Here is a 26458-nt window from a genome sequence, read left to right on the forward strand (position 1 = left end):
AGGCGGATTCTCAACCACTGCACCACCAGGGAAGCCCGGGCTCTATACTTTTGCAGGAACAACAAAGTTGCTGAAGATGACCCCTGAATCACTTCCTCCTTCCATATCCTTGTTTGTGCATCTGGCAAAATAAATTACATTCAGAACCTTGGTTGCAAGGAAGTGTGAGACATGTAGTTTTAACTTTCCAGCCTCTAGAGTATAAGACAGTACATTAGAAAGAGGTCAGAATGAATAAGTATCCATTTAGCACTTCCACAAATTTCTTTCCATTGGCCCATCTAAGTAGGACTGGTGACCAGACATGCCCTCTCCCAGTTTTAGCCACTTTTAAAGTTGACCACAACACCCCATCTGTCTGGCTTTGAAGATTACCTCTCTTCCTGGTCTCAGAGTAACCTAAAATGTCATTGTCTTCAGAGTTGTTTTGATAATCTACACAATCTTGTCCTCAGCCACCTCTTCAACCTGATCTACTACTCTCCTCCTTGGTCCACTCTGTTCCAGCCATTTAGGCCTCTATGCTGTGTGTGTGTGTTTAAACAGACTAAGGATGCTCCACCAAAGGGCCTTCGTACTTTATTTTTCATGTCTGGTATGTTCTTGCCCTAGAAATCCACATGGCTCTCTCTCACTCCATCAAGACTCTAATAAAATGTTACCTTTATCAGAGAGGCCCATAGTACCCACCTAAAGCAGCTCTCTTTTCCACTTTCCCTGCTTTTCTTCATCGCACTTATCCTCATCCAGATTATACATCTGACCGTCTTTTCCCACTAGAGTGTGACTTTCACAGGAACAGGAATTTTGTGTTTTCCTTATTGCTGCGTCCTATACCTGAAACGTAGTAGGTATTTCAGAATGAATGAACGCTGTACAAGTAAGAAATTAAACTTTCCCCATTTTCTAAACTGAGAATCAACTTTTCCCACGCATTACTCATGTTCTCCTCCAGGTGGTGCTGACGGGCCTTTTCATCTAATGTCTAGGAGATACAACAGTGTTGCAAAGGATTAGAAGCAGCTTAGTTTTTCATAGCCTCTGGTCTAGAGCTCTGGGCTTTTTTTAGATGGCACCCATAATCTCCCTTATTTCTTCTTATTCCTGCAGGAGAAAAAAAAATATGGGCCTTTAACAAAAGCATTTTCAGTACGCCATCTCACTTAATCCTTACAACTCCATAATTAGGATTATGATCCCCACTTTGGCTAAGTGTAAACACACTCAGAGTAAGTAGCCCAACTCTCGCAGCAGTAAGAACTGGAGCCTAGATAAAAATACAGGTTTGGCTGCAAACTCCTGCCCCTCCAAAAAACTTCCTTGATTTTATCCAAGTTAATTGCTCTCTTCATGCTGCTTCAAGAGAAATACAAGTCTTGAGTTGATAATTTGCATTTCAGAGATTTCCATACAGTCTGCCCCTTTTCCCAACAAGTTCCCTTTTTCACACAAAGACACCCTCTTGGTCATTCTTCTCGAGACCACTTCAAAGGTCATTCTTCAAAGTCCACTAACAGCACCTCCTGTCCCAGGTGCAGGGCAATGTGCTAAGTCTGGTTGCAGTGCCCAAGATATAAGAATCTTCCAAGATGGCTGTTGTCCAGACTCATCATCCTCATCGTAGTAAAGCACAGGCCAGGAAGACAAAGAGCAGGTGCATCTGTGAAAGGAAACAGAAAGCCATCTGGTCCTCAGGGAAAGGATGTTTTCAATTCTTCCTCTGGGCCCAGGCCTAAAGTGACAGAGAAGTTTGGCATTGGAAGCTCCTTAAATACTGTCTGAGAGTTGGGGATATTAGCGGCATGAGAGAGTAACTGACTCACACAGTCACAGAGTAAATTACTGCCAGATTTGGAATCTCAGATCAGGTTTCATGAATCTTTTAATTTTTCTGCTATACTATGTATGAGCTTTGATTTCTAAGGCCATTATTCTAGACACAGCCAAAACCCCAAATAGCACTAACTTAGCTCAATTCTGACAAAATTATAAGATCAGATAAAATTAAATATGTTGTGATTTTGATGGCATGCCTCCTCTCTCCTTTCATTACAAATCCTAGTCAGATTCCTTAGTCCCTCTTACTTAAACTAGATTGGCAAAACTAGAGAGTTTTTTGGAACAGGGAATGTGTACCCAGGAGCATAATAAACACCTAGGATATTGCTTGGTGATCATGCAGAATAGGTACATTTCTTTATCCAGTAAGAATACTCTGTTCCCCAACTTATAACCACGCAACATTCACTGGGATTTCTGAAGAGCCACTGGAACTGATACCCCGTCCCTCCTCTGAAGCACGTTTCTAATAGTGACTATAATGCAGAAAGGGGTAAATAAAGCTTTAATAGGAAAACTGCACAGCTGCCTCTAGAGGGCAAACAAGCCTCATTTTAATCTCCAGCTTCTCTATCTGGCTGACTCAGCTAATTCTTCAGTCTGACTATACAGTCCAAATTAAGCTTGGCTTTGCTTCCTGTCATACTAGGAGTCACTGGTTTACAGATGACTCCACTGCAGTCTGGTTAGAATACCATCCTTCTTCCCTGGGATTAGGAAAGCTTAGATCTAGAGACTGTTAAAGATGTAGTGGTCTGTTTCAAACACTTGGCTCTGGAGAACTATCCAAGCCAAGGAAAATGAGAGGAGTTGAATTACGACAGAAATCTTTATTAAAATGTGTCCTTCAGTAATATGTTAGCATACATACAATATACACACATACATCTGTACACTCTTTGACACACCTCACAGATTGCCACCATCAGTTTAACCAATAAATTAAAACTAAAAAAGGGTGGGGGGGCAAAGGGGACGGGGGATGGAACTAAGGGCAAAGTTTCCACGTTTCCTCTGGTAAGAAATTGCAAATTTCTCAGAATTTCCCTGGGGAAAACCTGTGACCAGAGAATCTTTGAAATAAAATACATAAATCCCTGCCCCCACAAAAAGATTCCAAAAGATGCAGTTACAAGTGTGCTTCTCAGAACAGGAGCATTTATTCCACTTCATACTCTGGCTTCTGCATCTTCCGGCTTCAAGACAGCCGTCCCCTCAGCTGGGGCAGAGAGGTCCATGTGGGCACTTGGGCTGGGTGCACCTGGGGCTCTGGGTGTTGAGGGGCAGGCTGCAGCTGGGGAGTGAGGGGAGCCACACTCATCCGAGGTGATGTCTGGCACGTCGTCGGACTGCGTATCGGAGCTCTCCAGGTCACTGCGGATGCTCTCGGGCTGGGCCAGGCTGGTGTCCCAAGGTCTGCTGGCCTGGCAGTCTTTCTGTTCACAGCTTTGGTGTTTGCAGGGGGGATCCTCTTCATTGCTGCCACCGCCACCACCACCTTCTTCTTCATTCTCCACCATCTGTGCGTGAACATGGAGTGAGTCCTCCGTGCTGCTTCCACTCACCAGCTGATAGTGGCTTGGTTTGGCTTCAATGTCCACTTGGATTTCCATATTGTTGCATTCTCTGTGGAGACAAAATCCACTTTGCTGAATCATGCATGGGTCATGCTATACCTGTTGGTAAAAGCAGTTTGTGGGTTCAGGATTAGAAAGTCCGAAAATATAGGTAAATAGTAGAATAGAGCTCACTTTTAGAGAAAATAAAATTTAACCTAACACTCAAATAAGATGGAGAAGAACAATTAGAGCTTTTCGTTGATTTAAAATACGCACACAAACACAAACATCTCTGCCAATTTCTGTATTTCTTTATTTTTTAATTTTCATTGGAGTATAGTTGATTTACAATGTTGTATCAGTTTCTGCTGTACAGCAAAATGAATCAGTTATACATATGTATACATATATCCACTCTTTTTTAGATTCTTTTCCCATATAGGTCATTACAGAGTACTGAGAAGAGTTCCCTGTGCTATACAGTAGGTCCTTAATAGTTATTCTGCCAATTTCTTTAAACAACTACAAATGAGCTTCCAAAATTCAACTAAGGTTCAGAGCCTCACACTATCTTACTCAAAATATGAAAGTGAAAGAAGAGTCACAGCTTTTTACTTCTCTGCCACAATTAGAAGAAACCAGAATCTCTCCAGGAGGGAGTGCTGCAGTCACACCATACCAGATACACTAGCTTCTCAAATATAAAGAGAAATAGGCTACAGGAGCCACAACAAGCAAAGAGCAACATGAGAGCAGAAACCATAGAGCCACATACATACATCAGTGGACACCAATCTAGCTCTTCAGTTCCATGTGAATAATTACACTGTTGCAATAGCCAAGAAAAGAAAAGGAAAAAAGAAGGAAAAAGAAAAGGAAGAAAGAAACAACCTCTAAAAATCAAGTGCTAACAAGAAAAATCAATCAAGAGATGCCAAATACTCCCATACCAAGAACTTGCTTGATGAATTCACAGGGTATACACACCATGTATCACACTAGATGGTACACAGAGCCCTAACATGAGGCATTGAGCTTCTAAGGCCAAAACCCAACCAAAAAAATGCAACCTCTCCTAGGCTTCTGACTGTTCACATACCTGTCCTGTGGGTTGTAGGAACTGATTATGGAACCGGCCATAGCACGAGTGCTTGCGTTGTCACTAATTGCACCAAGACTGGCTGTGTCTTTGGGGAAAATTTCCTTTTGGACATCGGCTTGGACTTCTAACCTGTGTAAAGAGGGGACGTTTAAGTTAATGCGAGACCTGGGTATTCTGAGACAGTCTGCTTCCTGGCACATGCCTCTTCCATCATTCTCTTGCAAATTGAGTTGATCTGATCTTCTCCATATGTCAAAGAGCTCAAACAGATGCCCACACATCTTCTCTCTTAAATTTATCTATTGAAATCGTCCCCTCCTTTCCATCCCCACTGCTACTGTTTAACTTCAGGCCCTCAACAGCTCCCGAGTGGGTAACTGCAACTGGGCTCTTTCCAGTAGCCCTAAGTCCAAGTCAAACAACTTCCAGATCAGTGCCAACGTGGACAAAAACCTGATCACTCTAACAGCCCTCTCTTGGCTCCCTCTTGCCAACAGGCATTTAAGGTCTACTGATATGCCTCCAAGCTCTCTCTCCAGTTCCATCTCTCACCATAGGTCCTAAATCATAATCACACTGAATTTTTTTCTTTCCTTACGCACCTATACACATTTTATACCTCTATGGCTTTGCATATGCTAGTCCCTCTCTCTGAAAGTTTCCTTTCTCTATGTGACAAACTCATACTCAGTCCTTAACAACAAAGGAAGTATCATCTCCCTTCATTCTTCTATCAAACCAGTCACTTCCTGCTAAGTGCTCCCACAGCACCTACCTATTTATTAAATCAATTTATGTACCTCTTTCCCACTCATCTGTGAACTCCAAAAAAGGAGAGACCACACCTCATTCACACTTTACCCTCCATGTCTTGCACATACTAGGAACTTAAACATTTAGCAATCAAATTACCCCCAGCCTATGAGCTTAAAGGACATAATAAGAGTCAACCTCCGACAAGAGCAGCAAACTTTCCCAATGGTGTCTCAGAGGACCCATAGCTTTTCCTTTCTTGACTCCAATATCATTTGGTTGCACACTTAAGTATTTCCTCATAATGGGTTTCACAGTCAAACCCATCTGACTCATTCACTTCCTATAAAAGGCTTTCACAGAACTGGAACAGCTGGACTGGCTAAGTTGCAGTTTCAGCAAGTCAGTCTCCAATTATGTCTGCTTATTTACAGGGGTGTTGGTTTTAAGAAAGCACAGCAGTGAATTCTCCAGCATGTGCAGGCGGGATCCCCTAACAAGAGACAACCAGAGTCATGAAACGCAGACAGGTCAGCAGCAGCCTGCAGCTGCACATTCAATCAACCTCCATCCTGCTGCCTGAGTCTTTGCTCTGCTGCTCCAGTCTTAGATGCCCTTCAAAAATGTGCCATGGCTCAGGAAAATGAGGCAGTGCAATGGAAAGTACATTGAGTCAGAGACCTGGGTCCTAGTTTCAGCTCTGCCATAGAATCACAGTTAGAATTGGAAGAGGCCTTTCACAAAGGCCATCTATCACCTTAGGTGGTTTGCAGATGCTAGTCTGTGCAATGGCTATGCTAAAATCACCTGGGGAACCTTTTCAAAACACAGATCCCTAGGAGATTAGGAGAGAATCTGGGAGATTTTAATTTATTAATTCTGGGATAGGGTGCTGACATCTATTTTTAAAAGGCTCCCAAGTAACTGACAAGCACTCAGGTGTGGGATCCAGTCCATCTGCCATCTGTTGCTTGACTCCTTCTAATAGCTAAATGGCCCTCTGGTCTCACTTTAAACACTTCCAGGGATAGGCAGGTCAGTTATCTACTAAAGTAATCCATCCCTTCTTTGGACTTTATATAGATTTTTCCTATAGTCTCTATAATGAAACAAAATTAGTTTCCCTCTAGCTTCTGCCAAATCATCTTAATCTATCTCTTGGCATGAGGCAGAACTCTTAATCCTTTTTTCCAGTTCAAGGCCCTTCAGATATCTGAAGGCAAGCATCTCCCCTACCTCCCTACTTTGTCTTGTACCACCTTTACCCCTCCCTAGGGCTCTCTTCTCCAGTGCGTTCAAATAACTGCTTCTCATGTAACATCTGCTATGCTCCTCTGAATATGTTCTGTTTTTCCTAACTGGTAAAACGACCAACCAAGTCATAACCTTTTTAGTCATAAAGCTTTGCATATTCTCAACACAAGTTTATAGAATTGATTTACCTTATCTATCAAATGGGAATCAGAATAGGAAGGTTTTAAGGATCACAGCACCAATAAGCCAACAAGATACAGTATAAACGCTGTTCAACTAAAAGCCAGTGATAAGTCTAATGGAGGACACAGTCTTGGGAATTCTACAAAAATGCATGCTTCCCCTTCCTGATGGAGGCAGCCTAATGTAGTAGAGGGAGGATCTGAAGTCAAGATTATCCTTTATTGGGACTTCCCTAGTGGTCTAGTGGCTAATACTCTGTGCTCCCAATGCAGGGGGCCCAGGTTCGATCCCTGGTCAGGGAACTAGATCCCACATGCATGCTGCAACTAAGAGTTCACATGCTGCAACTAAAGATCCCATGTGCTGCAGCTAAGACCTGGCGCAGCCAAAATAAATAAATAAATATAAAAAAAAAAAAACCCAAAAAACCAGAGAGAGAGATTGGCCAGGAACACAGGATTATTGTGTTGAAAAAAAAAAAATTATTCTTTATATGGAGCCACTATGGTGCAATGGGAAAAAACACAGAACTTTTAAGTCACTTGACCTTTCTAGCCTATTTTCCAATTGTAAAAGTTAAAACAAAACAAAAAAACACCATTGATGATTAAATCAAAATGAGATGCTATATGAGACATGCCTGGCACAGAGAAATGGTTCAATATGATATGTTACCTCTTATAATTCCAGCTGGTTCTGTCAGAAATTGCTTACCTGCTGTATTTTCCCTTGCCACTGGAAAGAATGCCACCACTCAGTGTGCCCCCTGAGAGGGCTGCAAAGCTGGCTGTTTCGCTGTATGGACCTTGCACAACACTGAGTCCATCTGTAGGGCTTCCACTGGTGCTCAATACGCTAGTTAGACCTTCAATGCTACTTTCCCCAATGCTGGGATTCTTGAGGGCTCGCCAGGCATCTGCCACTGGGGATGGAACCAAACATCTCAATTGATGATAGCACAGCATCAAAACAGAGTCTGGCATTTTCCTGCAATGACTCTTCAGAGTAGAGAATATTCATGTAGAAAAATACTCATTTATTCACTTAATGAATAGCTACTACAGGCAGCCACCACATATCCGGTGTTTTAACATATGCTCACACGTAATCTTCCCAATAACTAGGAACTAATAGCCCCAATTTTAGGTGAGGAAACGAAAGCTTAGAACTAAATGCCTTGTCTGTGGCTAGTCACACAAAACTACAATCTGATTCTAAGTCTCCTATTCTTTCCATTACACTATAGATGTCATCTAATTAAACATGAAAATTTCAAAGTACACTTAGGTTGTGTGCTGACTCTAGTAGGAAGTTTGAAAGACCTTTGGGGATCTCTGTGTCCCAGGTTAGTTAATATGGTAAAGTGGAAACAACATCAAAGTATAAGTCAGAAGACTTGCTATAGTTCCAGCTCTGCAGAGCTCTTAAACCCATTTAACAGATGTTGAGACAAAGGCTTAAATAGGTTCCATTAATTGGGGATAATAACAGCCCTGGCCCTCTCTCTTCAGAGCTGTTGTAAAAGCCAAGTGAAAATAATAACTGTGTAAGTCTTCTGAAAATTATAAAGTACCATGCAGATATAAGACTTTATTATAATTATAATTATGTAATTTACTATTACCAGCATACTTAGAGTTACTTGGAGTCCTACTAGTTTGTACCTGCCACACAGAGGCAAGTACCAGGGGAATTAACCTAATAACTCTGGAACAAAGAAATGAAAAGCTAAAAATACTTTACCTCCTATAAAGCTCATTAGCCAACATAATCCAATGTCAATCTCCCTGTAAAATGTGCTGAATTTTACTGACTTTTATCTTGTGATCCATAAATTCAAAGGGAAATTAAAATTCTCCTTTTACCTGTGATTGGGCCATCATCTTCATCAAACTCAATTTTCACTCCCTTTCCATTGGCCGTACTAACTCCACAGCCACCTCCACGACAGAGAGAAATGGGCACAACCCCATAAACATAAGCCAGCATAATAGGGACACCAATACCTGGGGAAGATAAGGAAACATGTCAGCAGGCCATCAGGTTGCAGCTGCCCTGAATTCTCCTTCCCAGGGCTGAACATAGACAAACCACTTTATAAAGGGCCAAGGAAAGACAGAATGATGACTGGACTTGGAATCAGAAAGGCCTGGATTAGAATCCTGTCTCCAATTCACCAGCTGTTATAACCTTGGACATATCTTCCTAGAGTTGCCAATGATCAATGTATGTACAGTGCTCAGCACAGTAAACGTATGTTGCTTTCATTTTCCCCCTTCCATTCACTGCTGAAGTGTTAATCCAAGAACCAATCAATAATCAAACATTAAATAAGTGACTCCTAGGGTTTAGGATCCCCCCAGAGTGTTAATTCCAAAATCTTGCTGCTGTGGAAGGCAGAATGGCTTAGTTGTTAAAAGCCCAGACTCTGAAGTCAGACTGCCTTAATTCATGTCCCAGCTAAGCGACCTTGGGCAAATTACTGCACCTTTCTGTTACAACTGGGCTACTGTGAGGATTAAATAAATTAATACAGGCAAAACACTCAGACCTGCTCCTGGCACATGGAGAGTCTCAGAAAATATTATATTATTATTATTCTAAAACAGACCTTCATGCCTCCCAAAATACTGTGAGGCATTAAGCAAATCAAAAGTAATTTTGTTTTGTGGGTTCCGTGGCAAGTGGAGAAGGAAGAGGAAAGGTGAAAAACTAGGCCTTAAAGTAATATTTTTTAATTCAATCTTTTTTATGTGCCAGATGGCGTTCTAGGCACTAACTTACGAATGAAAGATCCCAAACTCTGATACTTTAGTGTGGCTGATAATAATAATGGTGCCTAATAAACTCCCAAGGTGGGTCTGACATAAAATGCAGGAGCATCCAGGGTGAAACATCTGGCCAGCTGGCTAAACTGCAAGGCCAGAAAGCTGATGGGAGTGGGTCATGTAAGGGGAGGAGTCATGGTCCTGGCTAGCTTCTTACCAACACTAACTGCAGCAATAACTGGGGACGCAATGACCGACAAAGTCACTCCTCCTGTGATAGCCAAATTCCTCTTATGTTTGGAGGTTTTCCTTCCCTCATACCTGCTATGAATCTAAGAATAAGAAAGAAAATCCAGGTCAGCAGGTTAGGACATCAATCTTTTTGCTAGGGAGAAAAAGGATAAGTGAATATTCCCTTATAAATTATCTATATTAAAACATATTCCCCCATGTCAAAGAGACATCTTTCTCACATTTTAATCTAACTCAGACCAGGATGATATAAACTAATACAGAAAAAGTTAATATAAGAAGAGACAAAGTAACTCAGGGGAGTGAAGTAAGCATTTTACCTTTAAGTCACTGAGACAAACCGGGCCCAGGATGTTAATAAGAACTTTCAGATCTCTTGGGGATTTATGAAAATCCATTTAAGAAATTATTTTTATTTAAGAACCAGCTGGTTTTCAGGCAGCTCTGAAACATAAGCTCCTCTCCATTTCCTTCAAACCTTTACCAACAAACCTGAAGATGGAACATGCACAGAGCTCAACATATCTTACCTTCCTGCCAACATAAACAGGAATGCCAATGACCATGGCAGGAATGGCAATGCCAGCAATGAGGGATATCCCCACCGGAGCGCCAATCAATGTGCCCAGCTGCCAAAGAATTTTCTTCTTACGGCTCCACGGTTTCTTGCCCCAGAATGTACAGCCAGAGGGGCTACAGAGGAAACATGCTGAAGTTAATGTCAATATTACAAATGCAGCTATTGTCATCAGAGAGCTTGATAAGAGCAAGAGCCTCCTTTTCTATAGGAGTGATTAACAGTTACAAGAGGTTACAAGAAATGAGTTATTACATAAGGGGGAGCAAAGGACAAGGCCAGACTATTAGAGTTCTGGCTCTTTACTTTTTTTTCTTTTTTCGTAAAGGCAGGCCTCCAGACTTGAAACCTCTTTTCCATTCTTTTCTGCTGCACTCTGTCCTCTCTAACCCACCAAACTGAACCTACTTCTTTGAGTGATACTACGTGGGATCCTGCATAGTCTATGCACTTGACATCTCATCCAGACATACTGTGTCCTGCAGTTAATGAACTCTCTCTGATTTGCACAGTTTTCTTGGCATATGTAGATACTGCAAACCACCTTCCTGGGATAGGATATAAAAAGACTTCATCATACCCTTTATGACAGTTTCATACTCTGAGTTTGGCTACTTTTACACTCAGCCCTTCTGAGTCCAACCACTTTTGTCCACTGCCTTTGTACTGTCTTCTCTACTAGATAGAGTAAGTAATTTTGAAAGTAGGCATCATGTCTTACGCACCCCTGTGTCCCCAATAATTGGTATACTGTAAGTAATCAAATGTTTGCTAAATTGGAAATGAAGATGTTTCATCTACACAATGAATGTTAAGTTTGTAAATATTAACTCCTTCAGGACAATATTTTAATGACTACTACATCCAAGGAACTGTAAAAAGGTAATACTGGCCTGAAGACTCTTAATATAGTTTAACAAAATTAGACACGTAAATGAAGTAAAAGTCATGACGATGTTTATAGAACGTTTAAAGAATGTCAGTAAAGAAGAATGAGGCAGAAAAAACTGGGGGAAGGCATCAGAGACGGAATGGCATTTAAAGTGGCCCTTGAAGGCTGAATAAGAACTGAACAGTTGAGATAAAAGGGGGTTGCTGGGGGGTGAAGTGATTAGAAAGCATTCTAGGTGAAGGAAAGAACATGAAGAAGTATGGAGGTAAGATAACACAGAAGAGACACAGATAATCTGGGACATAGCATTTATGAAAGCAAAATGGAAAAAGGTATATTGGGGCCAGACTGCAGAAAACCTTAAAAGCCATGCTAGGGAAACTGAACTCTATCTAGAAGGTAATGGAAAACAGTCACTGGAAGTTGCTGAGCTGGAGAAAAACATGACTGGAAGGGTGTTTCAGAGGAACTTTTTACAGCTTCCTTATGCTGTAATAAGAGGACAGACAATGATGTTTCTTTGACATCCTTTTCCCTAAATCAGTAAGAGAACAAGACTATAAAAACAATAGACACTTTCTCATCTCACCTGAGGTAATGCAAGTCTGAGATCTCCTTCATACAAAGCCAACAGAATTCACAGCCACACACTGCACAGGTCATATGATTACAGCTTCCATCATTCATCTTGATAATGTAAGCACTGCATCGTGGGCATGGCTTGATGTCATCTGCTAAGTGGGGGAGGAAGAATAGGTAGAAAAATATCCCTAGTTAAACCTCGTTTGATTTTATTATTCCTAGGAGTATGCACAAGAAATGAAGAGGCAGTCAAGAATTCTTGACTGAGGATTCCAAATTGTGCAACCCACTTCACTGGAAGGCTGGCTATGTCTAGTCCTCAGGAAATTTCATAAAATGGATCCTGTCTCATACTGAGCTGCCTATACCCCCATCTGGCATCTTACACAGCACTAGAGCCACACTCTGAGCAAGGAGACTTCCCTAGAGAGAAAGATGGTTCCAAGAAAAATGGAATTTCAGCAGCCAATAGGCTGGCAGAATTAAAAGCACAGTCCTACAGGAAGAACAGTCTGCAGCCTGCATTTGGCTTTAAGTCTTGAAAAATTTTAGTTCAGGAAATTCATTTCTCAGGTACAAGTATCACTGTGATTTGCTGTTAACATAATCCACAGTTCCTTCTCATGATACTTTAAAATTCAAATCCTACAAACAATTGAGTATGCTATGTAGCATACACCTGGTAATTTTCACAGCAAGCTAGGAACTATCCTATTACAAAGAAAATTTAGGAGATTATACTGTGCCAGGAAAAAGTGAATGGTAAAATCTTTCCTACTAGCTTCTCTCAAATGACATCAGTGAAATAAAGCACACTTATAAAAGGCAATAAACCCACTGACATTTTAAAAGAGGTTCACTCTGACATGTCAAGGTTGGAACTGAATGTGTGATATTCCTCCTTTTAAGGTTAATCATTAATCCATACTAATATTATTTCCTTTCCTTAAATCTGTACCCTATTTCCAAAACCAGTGATGTACTTAAAGCTGGTAGGAAAACAGTACAGTTCTAATACTAAACGTCTTTCTGCTCACAGTGAAAGTTCTGAAAAAGCCCCTAGCTAAAGGACCCAACTGCTCTCCAATCTGAGACATATTACTAAGAAGGTAGAAACTACAGAATTCAGTTTTGCTTTATTCCAATTTCACCTGGGTTGGACAACCTATAAATGGTCAGAGAGAGACGCTACATACCAAATACAGTGTTGAAAGTATTACCAAATAGTTTCTGCACTTGGGATTTCCCTGGTGTTGCAGTGGTTAAGAATCCGCCTGCCAGTGCAGGGGATACAGGTTCAAGCCCTGGTCCGGGAAGATCCCACATGCCGCAGAGCAACTAAGCCCGTGCGCCACAACTACTGAGCCTGCGCTCTAGAACCCGTGAGCCACAACTACTGAGCCTGTGTGCCATAACTACTGAAGCCCACGTGCCTAGAGCCTGTGCTCCACAACAAGAGAAGCCACCGAAATGAGAAGGCCGTGCACTGCAACGAAGAGTAGCCCCCGCTCGCCGCAACTAGAGAAAGCCCAAGTGCAGCAACGAAGATACAATGCAGCCAAAAATAAATAATATAAATAAAAATAAATTTATAAAAACAAACAAACAAAACACAAATAGTCTCTGTTCTCTAATCCTTGAGTAAGGTAATCTCTCCCAGCTTTGGGCTCACATTATGAAATATCAATAAAGAGACAAATGAGACAATGCCAACTCATACCTGGCCCAGATTCTTGCCCATAACTGAGACCTGAAGTGTGCTTGGTCCGAACTCGCAATGTCTGCGCCCTCTGCTGACGGGCCATATCGCATGTCTGATTTGGATGCCATATTTGCTTGCAGTGGTAACAGAACTCAGTCTGGCAGCCTTCCCTCTCACAGGTCAGCTTTGGGCAGCTGGCACAGCCATAGGCAATAACAGCATACCTGGGTAAGGAAACAGGAAGAGATATAAGTAAGTTAAGACATGCATCAGTCCCAGTGGGGTAACACTGTGTGGTATCCCCACCACTTCATACGATGCAGAGGAAAGAACACACATATAACAAATAATACATGCACGAGCACACCTAACAAACTGTAAAATATTCTGTGTGAGAAAGTAAATTGTTTCTTGAGATTCTAAAAACACATATTTACCTCCTGAAAAAGTAGGGGAAAATATCATACTTAGCCTGAATTTTTTTTTTTTTTTTGGCCGCAGTGCATGGCATGCAGGATCTTAGTTCCCCGACCAGGGTTCGAACCTGTGCCCCCTGCAGTGCAAGTGTGGAGTCTTAACCACTGGACTTCCAGGGGAGTCCAGCCTGAATTTCTAGCATGTATTCAGTCATAGTTTAAGCTGCTTTAGGAGCAATTTGTCCCAGCAAGTTTCATAAATAAGAGTACAAAACTATTTCCTTTTGATGATTTGATATATTTAGAGAAATTAGAATTTGTTTAAAGGATAGAACATTTATAAAATAAAGTACAATAGCAAAAACTAAAGCAAGTATACTTTTTTAAAATTGCAGTTTAGTTGATGTACAACATTATACAAGTTTCAGGTGTACAACACAGTGATTCACAATTTTTAACGGTTATATTCCATTTATAGTTATAAAATATTGGCTATATTCCCTCTGTTGTACTATATATCCTTGTAACTTATTTGTTTTATACATAGTAGTTTGTACCTCTTAATCCCCTACCCCTATCCTGTCCCTTACTCCTTCCCTCTCCCCACTGGTAACCACTAATTTGTACTCTATTTCTGTGTGTCTGTTTCCTTTTTATTATATTCACTAGTTTGTTTTATTTTTTAGATTCCACATATAAGTGATATCATCCAGTATTTTTTTTTCTCTGTCTGACTTATCTCACTGAGCATAATACCCTCCAGGTTCATCCATGTTGTTGCAAATGGCAAAATATCATTTTTTTATGGCTGAGTAGTATTCCATTGTGTATATATACCATGTCTTTTTAATCCATTCATCTGTTGATGGACATTTAAGGTTGTTTCCATATCTTGGCAATTGTAAATAATGCTGCCATTGGGGTGCATGTATCTTTTCCAATTTGTGTTGGTCTTTTTTTTCTTTTTTCAGATAAATACCCAGGAATGGAATTGCTGGGTCATAGGGTAGTTCTATTTTTAATTTTTTGAGAAACCTCCATACTGTTTTTCATAATGGCTATACCAATTTACATTGCCACCAATGGTGTATGAGGGCTCCCTTTTCTCCACATCCTTGCCAACATTTGTTATTTGTGGACTTTTTGATGATAGCCATTCTGATAGGTGTGAGGTGATGTCTCACTTTGGTTTTAATTTGCATTTCTCTGATGATTAATGATGTTGAGCATCTTTTCATGTGCCTGTTGGCCATCTGTATGTCTTCTTTGGAGAAATGTCTATTCAGGTCTTCTGCCCATTTTTCAATTGGATCATTTTTAAAATTTTTTTGATGTTGATTTGTATGAGCTGCTTATATATTTTGTTTTTGTTTTATTTTTTATTTAAAAAAATTTTTAACATCTTTATTGGAGTATAATTGCTTTACAATGTTGTTAGTTTCTGCTGTATAACAAAGTAAATCAGTTATATGTATACATATATCCCCATATCTCTTCCCTCTTGCGTCTCCCTCCCACCCTCCCTATCCCACTCCTCTAGGTGGTCACAGAGCACCCAGCTGATCTCCCTGTGCTATGTGGCTGCTTCCCACTAGCTATCTATTTTACATTTGGTAGTATATATAAGTCCATGCCACTCTCTCACTTCGTCCCAGCTTACCCTTCTCCCTCCCTGTGTTCTCAAGTTCATTCTCTACGTCTGCATCTTTATTCCTGTCCTTCCCCTAGGTTCTTCATAACCATTTTTTTTTTTTTTAGATTCCACATATATGTGTTAGCATACGGTATTTGTTTTTCTCTTTCTGACTTACTTCACTCTGTATGACAGACTCTAGGTCCATCCACCTCACTACAAATGACTCAGTTTCGTTTCTTTTTATGGCCGAGTAATATTCCATTGTATATATGTGCCACATCTTCTTTATCCACTCATCTGTCAATGGACACTTAGGTTGCTTCCATGTCCTGGCTATTGTAAATAGTGCTGCAGTGAACATTGTGGTACATGTCTCTTTTTGAATTATGGTTTTCTCAGGGTATATGCCCAGTAGTGGGATTACTAGGTCATATCGTAGCTCTATTTTTAGTTGGTTTTTTTTTTTTTTTTTTTGGCTGCATTGGGTCGTCATTGCTGCGTGCGAGCTTTCTCTAGTTGCGGCGCGTGGGTACTACTCTTCGTTGCAGTGCGCGGGCTTACTGCGGTGGCTTCTCTTGTTGCAGAGAAGCACGCGGGCTTCAGTAGTTGTGGCATGTGGGCTCAGCAGTTGTGGCTCGCAGCCTCTAGAGCGCAGGCTCACTAGTTGTGGCGTGTGGGCTTAGTTGCTCCGCGGCATGTGGGATCTTCCTGGACCAGGGCTCGAACCCACGTCCCCTGCATTGGCAGGCGGACTCTTAACCACTGTGCCACCAGGGAAGCCCTATTTTTAGTTTTTTAAGGAAGCTCCATACTGTTCTCCATAGTGGCTGTATCAATTTACATTCCCACCAACAGTGCAAGAGGGTTCCCTTTTCTCCACACCCTCTCCCTGCTTATATATTCTGGATATTAACCCCTTATCAGTCATATCATTAGCAAATATTTTCCCTCATTCAGTAGTTTGTCTTTTTGCTTTGTCAATGGTTTCCTTTGCTGTGCAAAAGCATTTACGTTTAATTAGGTCCCATTTAGTTTTGCTTTTATTTCCTCTGCTTTAGGAGACAGATCAAAAAAATATTGCTATGATTTATGTCAAAGAGTGTTCTGCGTATGTTTTCTTTTAGGAGTTTTATGATTTCAATACTTTTTCATTTTTAAGTTTCATAGTGAAGCTGGTCTGACGACAGACTGAGAGACAATGAACATAGATGGGTTCATGATCAACTTCTATTGAAAGCTCATTTTATCTTTCCAAAAAAATTTTTTCCCCAATTTGAATGTATACCTTGAAATCTCTTCTTTCTTGACAGGTTCCAGAATCCAAGAATACCACTCATCTATCTTATGAATTAACATAGAATATGGCCATATCTCCCCGCAATACCTTCTGACACATATTCTTAGTAAAGATGGACAATTCAGAATCTATCAGCACCAGTATCAACTGCTTCTTATAATTCATGTTTATTTACCAAGAATACTTTCCTACAAACAATCCAATATATTTACAAACTATTAGCCTTTCTAATTCTAAAAATGTCAACTAAATGCACAGACTAACAAGTAGACACTTGTTTAAAATAATTCTTTTTTTAAAAAAAGTAATTTAAACAAACAAATGAAGAATGGAAGACAGCAGCTGTGAAAGTTCAAACAATTTTTAGGTCAATGATTTCAGGCTTAGGTGTTGCCATCGGGGCTTTGTCACCTATTCCATGTTCTACTCCAATAGTCAGACCTCAAACAGCTTAAACAAAAGACTAATAACATTTTCTTAGATTTATTCTATGGTTTGTTTGCTTATTTGATTGTACATTAGATGTTCACGATAGCAACTTAAGTTCTCAGGTTCATCATAGATTCTGCAAGCTGATTTGAGAATGACACTGAAATTACCGATGACAAGGTATCATCTATGTTACATAATACAGGCTGTATTAAAACTCTTCTCAGAAAGAGCAAAGTGAGAAGAGGTCAATGTATGAATGCAAATGATTCATATCCTGTAGGAGTTCTGAGCAAATTTATCCCACCTAGTTGTAATATAACTACTAAAGATAAACAACGTTTCTCCTGAAGAAAGTGACTTGCCTGCTACTTTGTGTTAAATGAGAAAGGTACTGGATGATCTCAGAAAATTATTAAGTCAACTTCTGACAATACATATTAGATAGACTGCCAGTCAGGAAGCCTTGAGCATTTCATGATCCATTCCTACCTCACATGGTGGAAGTAAATATTTATTAACAGATTTTTCTTTTTTTTCAAAGAACATTTGATAGTATTGACAATGTCAATTTTGGGTGTGGAATTTGGTTCCAAGGAAGTAAAATAACCCCAAATACTCAAGAACCCCCAGCAACCTATTACCATGACACAGAATTACTCAGGGCACGAGACTTGGCATTCCTGTTTTTGGGTGCCTGGTCTGGGCTCCTTGCCCCTGACTCATACTGCATGACACTGAGCTAATTAAAATCTCCAAACCTTAGATTCTATCCCTAAAATGGAAGTATAGGTGCTTGCAGCCTTTGAGTTTTAAAACTAAACATGTTTTAAAACTAAACATGTTTTGGGACTTCCCTGGTGGCGCAGTGGTTAAGAATCTGCCTGCCAATGCAGGGGACACGGGTTTGAGCCCTGGTCCGGGAAGATCCCACATGCCGCAGAGCAACTAAGCCCGTGTGCCACAACTACTGAGCCTGTGCTCTAGAGCCCGTGAGCCACAACTACTGAGCCCGAGTGCCGCAACTACTGAAGCCCACGCGCCTAGAGCCCGTGCTCCACAGTAAGAGAAGCTACCGCTATGAGAAGCCTGTGCACCGCAACAAAGAGTAGCCGCCGCTCGCCGCAACTAGAGAAAGCCCATGCGCAGCAACGAAGACCCAATGCAGCCAAAAATAAATGAATTAAATAAATAAATAAATAAATAAATAATAAATTTCTATTTAAAAAAAAACTAAACTAAACATGTTTTAAAACTGCAGTTGAGGACTTCCCTGGTGGTGCAGTGGTTAAGAATCTGCCTGCCAGTGCAGGAGACACAGGTTCGAGCCCTGGTCTGGGAAGATCCCTCATGCCGTGGAGCAACTGAGCCCGTGCGCCACAACTACTGAGCCTGCGAGCCACAACTACTGAGCCTGCGCGCCACAACTACTGAAGCCCGCACACCTAGAGCCTGTGCTCCACAACAAGAGAAGCCACCGCGATGAGAAGCCCACGCACTGCAACAAAGAGTATCCCCCGCTTGCTGCAGCTGGAGAGAGCCTGTGTGCAGCAACGAAGACCCAACACAGCCATAAATAAATAAATAAATAAATAAATAAATAAATAAATTTTTTAAAAAAACAAACTGCATTTGAGATCTTGCCCCAAAAGTTATGGTAAAGACAAACAGCGTGTTTTGTCCTACTTCTTGGCCTTTGCATATTCTATTCCTTTCAGCCTCGAAACGTCCTCTCCTTACTTCTTGTCCTGGCAAATACTTACCCATTTAAGAACCAGCTCAAATGTCATCCTCTCTATAAAATCCACTTAACCTCTCCAGGCAGTTGGTTGCCCACTTTGTGTCTGTGCATAATTACTTTACAATACTTAACATATTATATTGTAATTATCTGTTTATATGTATGCTTCCCCAACCAGACTAGACAAGGAAAAGTATCAACCATCTTTTAATCTCCAGGGTCTAGCACACTGATTCATGCTTAAAATACCTGTGTGGAATGAATGATAGAGACCCTCTCCTGTTTGGGTTTTTTACTTTCCCCAGGTCATTTAGCTCTTCTCCTGGGCCATTACTTTTCCCTAAAGCAATCTTTTAAACTTATCCATGTATCTATTGGCTTTCTTTATGTCAAGCAGTATAACTTAATCCTAAAATTCTGTTTAAGCCCCTTTGTGGAGCAAACTCCTAAATTCTGAATAGGGCAATCTTCTACCCCAGGCAGTCAAAAAAAACCCTTCATCCTTGAGACCAAAACTGCCTTGACTATCTTGTTCCCTCTCTTCCATGTCCTACACTGGAGCCTCTCTCCTACTCTGCCTTCTTAGCTGAACAGAGCATTCAGGTCTGCTAATTAGAAGCTAAATGGAAGGTGTAGGAAATTGCATGATGCTAAGAACACAGAAGCATCCTTTCCTCCCCCCCTTAAGTTCATACAACTTTTATTAATTTTGTTAATTTCCTATCTTGAGAAACATTATAATGTGTGACAAGCTAGACCACAGCATTACCTTACTCCAGCCCTGGGGGAAAAATTCCCAGTAGTATGAATTTGATTATGCTCCAACAAACCCTGGGAGTTAAAGAAATGTGTTCCTATATTATGTCTGTACTTCACTGTTCCAGGCCATATAATCACTTACAAACAGACCCTGAGTGTATATAAGGGTGGAAAACATGGGCCAAGTTGTCACAATGAGCCATACTCTTACTATCTTCCTTTTTACTGCGCTAGTTCAAACCCATGTCATCTCTTGACCAGACAACTGCAAGAGACTGCAGTCTCTTTATTCCCTACTCCAATCCAAATTCCAGTTCCAGAAGTTTATCTATCATGATGTTACTCTTTTGCTTAAAATCCTTCAACAAAAAAGAAAAAAGTCCTTCAAACTTACACTTCTTTGCATGGCATAGATAGACCTATAAATCTGAATCCAATCTACCTTTTCAGATGGATCTCAAGTCACTTCCCAGATCATGTTCCCCATATTGCACATCTAGAGGCTAACCAAACAAGACTCCAGACTTAGTCTTGAATTTTTATACCTCCATGCATTTGCTCATAACATTCTGGTTTAAGACACCTTTTTCTCTACCCTCATCTTTGTTTGTCTGGTATAAATTTCTACTCATATTCTTCAAGCCCTGATCAAATATCACCTCCTCCACGAAGTCTTTATTGACACCATCATGCAAAACCTTCCATCCATCTTATAAGAACACTTGTATTTTCTTTAGTATATATTACATTGCATTTATAATTATCTTCCTACTTATCTATCTGTCTCCTCTACCAGGCCAAACTCCCTGTCAAGAGGCCCATGTCTAAGTCCTTTGTGTAATACCCAGTACTCACCTAAGTTTCAACACCATATGATTCTGAAAAGTGTCTGTTTAATGATTACTTGTCTGTCCTCTTCTTGCACACCCTCCTCTTTTCTGTTTCTCCTCTCAAAACTGTCGTGTTTGTATTTTTTATCTCCCGTATCAAAAATTTAACTATTCATCCCATTCTTCTGGAACCTAATTGAAAGATTTTGTTCAGAGTTGTAGAAAAAGTTGGAATATAGATATCCTAGTCTAGAAGAGCTCTCAATTTACTCAGAGCACAAGATTTAGTGTTAAATAAGGACAGTAACAGAAGGCAGGACAGAATAACTCTTCAAGGAGTTTAGAAAACTGCAAATAGGGAAAGTTTCAGGTATGCTTTAAAGATGTCATCGAAACAAAATAAAACAAAACATGTTTCCTGGTGATCTGTTTATTGAAATTACACCAGACTGAAGATTTGCATATTAGCATTAACAAGCTTTACAGTGTATATTAGTATTTTTTAAAGGGTCTAAGGAGCTCAGAAATAGAGTTGCTTTATTTTGTTCAATCCAACATTTCCCAAGCTTATTCAATCATAAAACATTTTTCTTTTCATTAGTAATGCCTATACCTTGGGAAATACTGATGTTGGTGAAAAATAGAAAATAAGATCAAAAGATGGTTGGAGACCATAAAGGGTCTTAAATCATAAGGATAGATCATATAAAGAATAAGTTCTTAAAAACATAAGAAGTCATCTTGTAGGTCAGGTATGAGCAGTTTTAAGCAGGGGAATGATATAAAATGTTCCACTTTAGAATGAGTACTCTGGCAAACATGAGAAAGACATATTGGGCTGTAGGATGATGTAAATGGCGAGAAGCATTGTAGGGGGAATAAAGAGTTATGAAAATGAAGGTACAGAGCTAAATTAAGAAAAGAGGTCCAGGGGACTCCCCTGGTGGTCCAGTGGGTAAGACTCCGTGCTCCCAATGCAGGGGGCCCGGGTTTGATCCCTGGTTGGGGAACTAGATCCCGCATGCATGCCGTAACTAAGAGTTTGCATGCCACAACTAAGAGTCTGCATGCCGCAACTAAGAAGTCCACATGTCGCAACTAAGAAGCCTGCATGCTGCAACGAAGATCCCACGTGCTGCAACTAAGACCCGGAGCAGCCTAAATAAATAAACATTTTTAAAAAAAGCTCCCCATCTCCACCTTTAAAAAATAAATAAATTAATTATATTTTTTAAAAAAAAAGAGAGAGAGAGAAGAGGTTCAGGAAGGCTTCAGAAAGGAAAAATCCTCCCTCACTGACTGAGAAATCTGTCTTGCTCAGGGAGCTTGCTCTTCCCTCATAAAAGTGTTAAGAGACAAACAGAAGCTTCCTGTTTATGGGATAATCCAGCTCAGTTATCTAGGAAGGCCAATAAGTGATACTACCTTCTGGAGTCAGATGGGACGGGGGACTCTGCAGGAGACAGAGGCAGCAATGACAGGCTGGAGTGGTGGACCTGCACAAAGAATTTAGGTCAAGACAGCCTTATCTCCTATTCATCTGTACAGAAGATCTGCCCCCTGTATGCCAGGAAATATTCTGTCGTCTCCTTTGCTCACCCCTCAGTCTTCTAGAGATTCTGAAGGGGTTTAAAGATAGGCAACAGGGCACTTGAGAGGAAAACATTACATGTTTACATGATTTGGAGGTTTCTGAAAAGACCTTGTGCTTAAGTAGAGACTCTAAGGGGTAGCATATCAACTGTACCATTTATCAGCTGTGAGACACTGGGTCCCACACTTAAACTTTTCTGAACTGGCTTCTCTTTTATAAAATGAGTTTACCACCATCTACCTGTATGGAACTAAAATGAAATTATTTCTGAATGAAGTTATAGTCTGAAGATTATAAAGGACTATAAAAATGTCAGTTATCTGTATTCTGAGTTAATTTTATCTCATTTGAAAGTATGTTTTAAAGATTACACTTGGTGGGAATTCCCTGGGAATCCAGTGATTAAGACTCGGCGCTTTCACTGCCGTGGGCCCGGGTTCCGTCCCTGGTCTGGGAACTAAGATCCCACAGTCTCGTACAGCAAAAAAAAAAAAAAATTGCACTTGGTAATATTGTACTTAATAATATTAATAATAATGTGAATGTTTTCCCATAGAAATCAGTTCCCTTATTTATGAATAAAATAAAATTGTATTTAAGTATGAAAACAGAAAAATTCAAGATTCTTTTCTCTGTTCCACAAATATTTTATAAACAAATAATGAATTGTTTAACATATAGTGTTCTTATTATCATGAGTAATCACAGTAAAACTAATGATCAGATCACTTATATGCTCCCCTCACCCTGCCAAATACACACATATACACACAGAGAGCAAAAAAGAACTTGATAAATTTGGCTGGCAGGAACTTAATCTGCAGGCAGTAAAGATGGTCAGGTATGAGAAGAGACAACTGGGGTCTGAGGCTTCTCTTCTAGTTCTCATCCATGATTTTTACCTGACCCAGAAGAATAGAACAGTTTGATTAAAAGAAAACAAAACAAAACAAGCTATTTTTCTCATGACATTAAAAAGAGGTGGCAAAACCACTGGCCACATCCCCACTTATTTGGGAAGTGACAGAAATTTAAAGTTACTCCCTGTTTATCTAACACATTCAACTGAATTCTCAAAACACTCTGAAAATATCAATTAGGCCTCTCAAGTAAGGAAAGGATTAGGCCTATTTCAGGTAAGAAAAATAAAGTAGGTAATAGGCTGTTAACAATAAGAATCAGAAGAGAAACCAGATTCTAGCATTTTTGGCTCTCTCAACACTGTCCTTAGGCCACACTTGATGAAATGACCCAAACAGTAGCATCCCCAATAATGCTGATAAGCCTATGCTTTTTTAAAGCTTTTTATTCTTTGAGAGAAAAGAATACTGGCCTTGGTTGGAGTTAAGACCAGTGTTCCAAGCCTGATTCCACCACCCACTAGTTATATGACCCTAAACAAGTCACTCAATTCATTTAAACTTCAGTTTCCTTATCTGTAAAACAAGATCAAATCTATTTTACAATGTTGCAGGGATCAAATTAAATTATGTATGCCTGACACATAGATACTCAGATGCTAGCTTGCTTGCTTTTCCCAGACTTCACCTTCTTTAAACCCACAGATAACACATTTAAAGATTATATTAAAATTGTTACAGTTTTTTACCTAATTAAAAAAAAACCTCTGGATGGTAGTAATCCAATACTTGGCTAATATAAGAAATGACCTAATTTTTTACTAACCTCCAAATCAGTAATGGTTTAGAGTTGTCATCATCAAGATTGTAAATTAATTCCTGTCCATTTTTATTGATGTGAGCAAAGACAGAGATTGACTTCAGAGAAATAAAAACAAAAAGAGAACTTTTCCAGAAATATAATCAGTGATGTCACATTTCTCAGTTAAAATTCAAGGAAATTCACATCTGAAAAAGGAGTTAATATACTATTCCAAAGTTAATCAAGCAGTGTTCTCTTAAGTAAATATTCCTTTGGTTCAGAAAATAGATCAATAGTGTCTGTAAAACATCAATACCACGTAAATTAACCTCTTAAGGCTAGGAAGATCACCAGATCTCCAGATATAAGCAAACTTTCCCAAGAGCCTAGGAGGTTCTTTCTGATACTTATTAACTGAAAGTGAAAGTGACCTACCATAGTTAAATGCCCCAACCTTTGACCATAACACTTCAAAGCAATTTAGAAACCCCAACTCAGTGAGCTTAAATAACACATCCATCTCTAAACAAGTTTGTCAGAACAGAAAAATAGAAGAAAATAACTCATCTTACTCCCCTAGGCATTCTAAGTCAGCTTCCTTTGAAGGAGACAAAAAGCAGAATCATGGAAATCTTAAAACAGCCTTGATATACAGGCTACAATTAAGAGCCTTTCTTAACTCCTTTGAAAGAAACGAACACTCAGCTTTTTACTAGGAGTCCCTAGCATCTTTTTGTCCTCAAAACATGACACACAAGAATAAAATGATCTGTCCTAGGTCGCAGAGCAGGTAATGGCACAGTCTGACGCCCCTCTTTGCTGCATGCAATCGTTCATGGGATGTACTGACAGTAACACACAATCAGATTTTAAAAGGTAAGGGTCGGGGGGGTGGGGGGTGGGGGACGGTCTCCACTGAATGCTCCAGATGGTGAAATCTGGTAGTATTATGTCTCTGCATCTACTGCCTGTTTTCTCACTGACCTTAAAAAGTCGGCATACATGGTACATCGTCAAGAACTCAAGATCAGAGGAGCTGGGAAACACATTTTCTCCTACCATGTCAACCTCTGGGCATCCTTTTCAGTGCCCCGTTGCTTCTCTGGACAAAGAAAGGGTCTGTCTACTCCGCACCCTGCCCAGACAGCACTGTAAGAACCACAGGGGGCCCCCCAATAGCTTGGCACAGAAGACACACCACAATGCCCAGGGTGCCCCCAGAGCGCTGCCTGGGAGCTGTCCTTTGCCGTTAGTGCCATTTCAGTCACCTGCATTCCAACTTTCAGCAGCGGTGGGCAGAAAGAACACCCTTTCTCCTGAAACACTGCAAAGTATGCCCCTAGCCAAATGGACACACCCCTCCAAAGCGCTGCCCCCTCAGAATGATATTCTCATTCCACCCTTTGCCAGATATCCCCTCCCCATCCTCATTAAAACATACCCCCTACCTCTGGACAGAGGGGCATGCATCCGACCAAACACGGCCTGTCCCTGCCTCCTGACTTGATGGACAGCTCCCTTCTCTCCGACTGCTCAGCCCCCACTTCAAGCCCTCGGGCAGGGGTGGGGTGTTGGGTGCGTTTACCCTACTCTCTGGGCATGCGGATGGTTAGCGGTTACCGGCTCGCCGCAGTTGCCGCCTGGCCCTCCCTCCCCCTGGTCATCCCTCACCTCTCCCTCCACGCTGGGACACACACACACACACACACACACACACACACACACACGGTGCGCAGAGGACCTCCCCTGGGGCCGGTCACACGCGGTGACCAGCCCCAGGCCCCAGGTCCCCTCCGCCGCGGCCACCGCCCCCGGGCCACGCCCCCGCTCTCACCCGCAGTCCGGGGCCGGGCACCAGCGGCAGTCGGGGTCCGAGGCCAGGTAGCGGCGCAGCATGAACTCCTCGTACTTGTGCATGAGCGGTGGGTCGGCGAGCAGCAGGCGGATGTCGTGCGGGTTGAGTCGCTCGCTGCACTCGGGGCAGCTGATGGGGACCCGGCTCTCGCTGATCTCCAGGCGCAGGTAGTGGCGGAGGCAGTCCCGGCACGAGCGGTGCGGACAACTGAGGAGGCGCGGGGCCCGCTCGGGCGGCAGCCGCACCAGGCACAGCGGACACTCCACCTCCTCCGGGCCCGAGCCGCCGCCCTCCGCCGCCTCCTCATCATCTAACCCGGGCCCCGCCGTCGCCGCGGCCTCCGCCTCGGCCTCGGCGGCCGGCTCGGCGGGCAGCGCCTCAGGCGGCGGGGCCTGGGCCGCGGCAGGGGCCGGGGCGATCGGCGGCGGCGCGGCCGGGGGTGGCGGCTCGGCCTGCGGCTTGGCCCGGGCGTGGCGGCCGCGGGCCGAGGCGGAGAAGACACTGTGGAAGGTGAGGCGCCGGCGCCGGCCGCCGCTGCGGCACTTGGGGTCGGGCGCAGCCGCGTGCAGGGATGTAGACCGCGGCGACTCCGAGTCTTTCTCGGAGCCCATGGCCCCCAGAGGCCGAGGAGCGAGGGGCGCCCAGCGCCGCCACAGCTCACGCCTCAGCAACCCCTCAGCCGGCGTCCCGACCGCTGCCGCCGCCTCAGCCGCCCTCCCAGAGATAGAAACCGAGAATCAGCGACGAAGTGGTTATAAAGCCTCCGCCCCGCGCGC

At 41.8% G+C, this 26458-nt stretch overlaps 1 protein-coding gene across 5 annotated transcripts; it reads right to left on the reverse strand.

Annotated features, from left to right (window-relative positions):
- RNF19B (ring finger protein 19B) lies at positions 1-26458 on the reverse strand. Of its 5 annotated transcripts, XM_057549858.1 has the most exons (10): positions 25662-26455; positions 13482-13687; positions 11769-11913; positions 10241-10403; positions 9676-9790; positions 8556-8696; positions 7405-7612; positions 4498-4629; positions 2973-3465; positions 1-1660 (listed from the first exon to the last, which is right to left on the reverse strand). In XM_057549858.1, exons 1-9 carry the CDS (start codon positions 26291-26293, stop codon positions 3009-3011), a joined length of 2199 nt encoding a protein of 732 aa, XP_057405841.1. In that variant the 5' UTR covers positions 26294-26455; the 3' UTR covers positions 1-1660; positions 2973-3008. The 5 variants fall into 5 exon arrangements, with proteins under 5 accessions (XP_057405841.1, XP_057405838.1, XP_057405850.1 ...); XM_057549855.1 differs by lacking the exon at positions 1-1660 and having other exon boundaries at positions 2650-3465; positions 25662-26454; XM_057549867.1 differs by lacking the exon at positions 1-1660 and having other exon boundaries at positions 2650-3465; positions 11769-11910; positions 25662-26452.

This window comes from Balaenoptera acutorostrata, chromosome 1 (genome assembly GCF_949987535.1).
Source record: "Balaenoptera acutorostrata chromosome 1, mBalAcu1.1, whole genome shotgun sequence".
Taxonomy (NCBI): Eukaryota; Metazoa; Chordata; class Mammalia; order Artiodactyla; family Balaenopteridae; genus Balaenoptera; species Balaenoptera acutorostrata.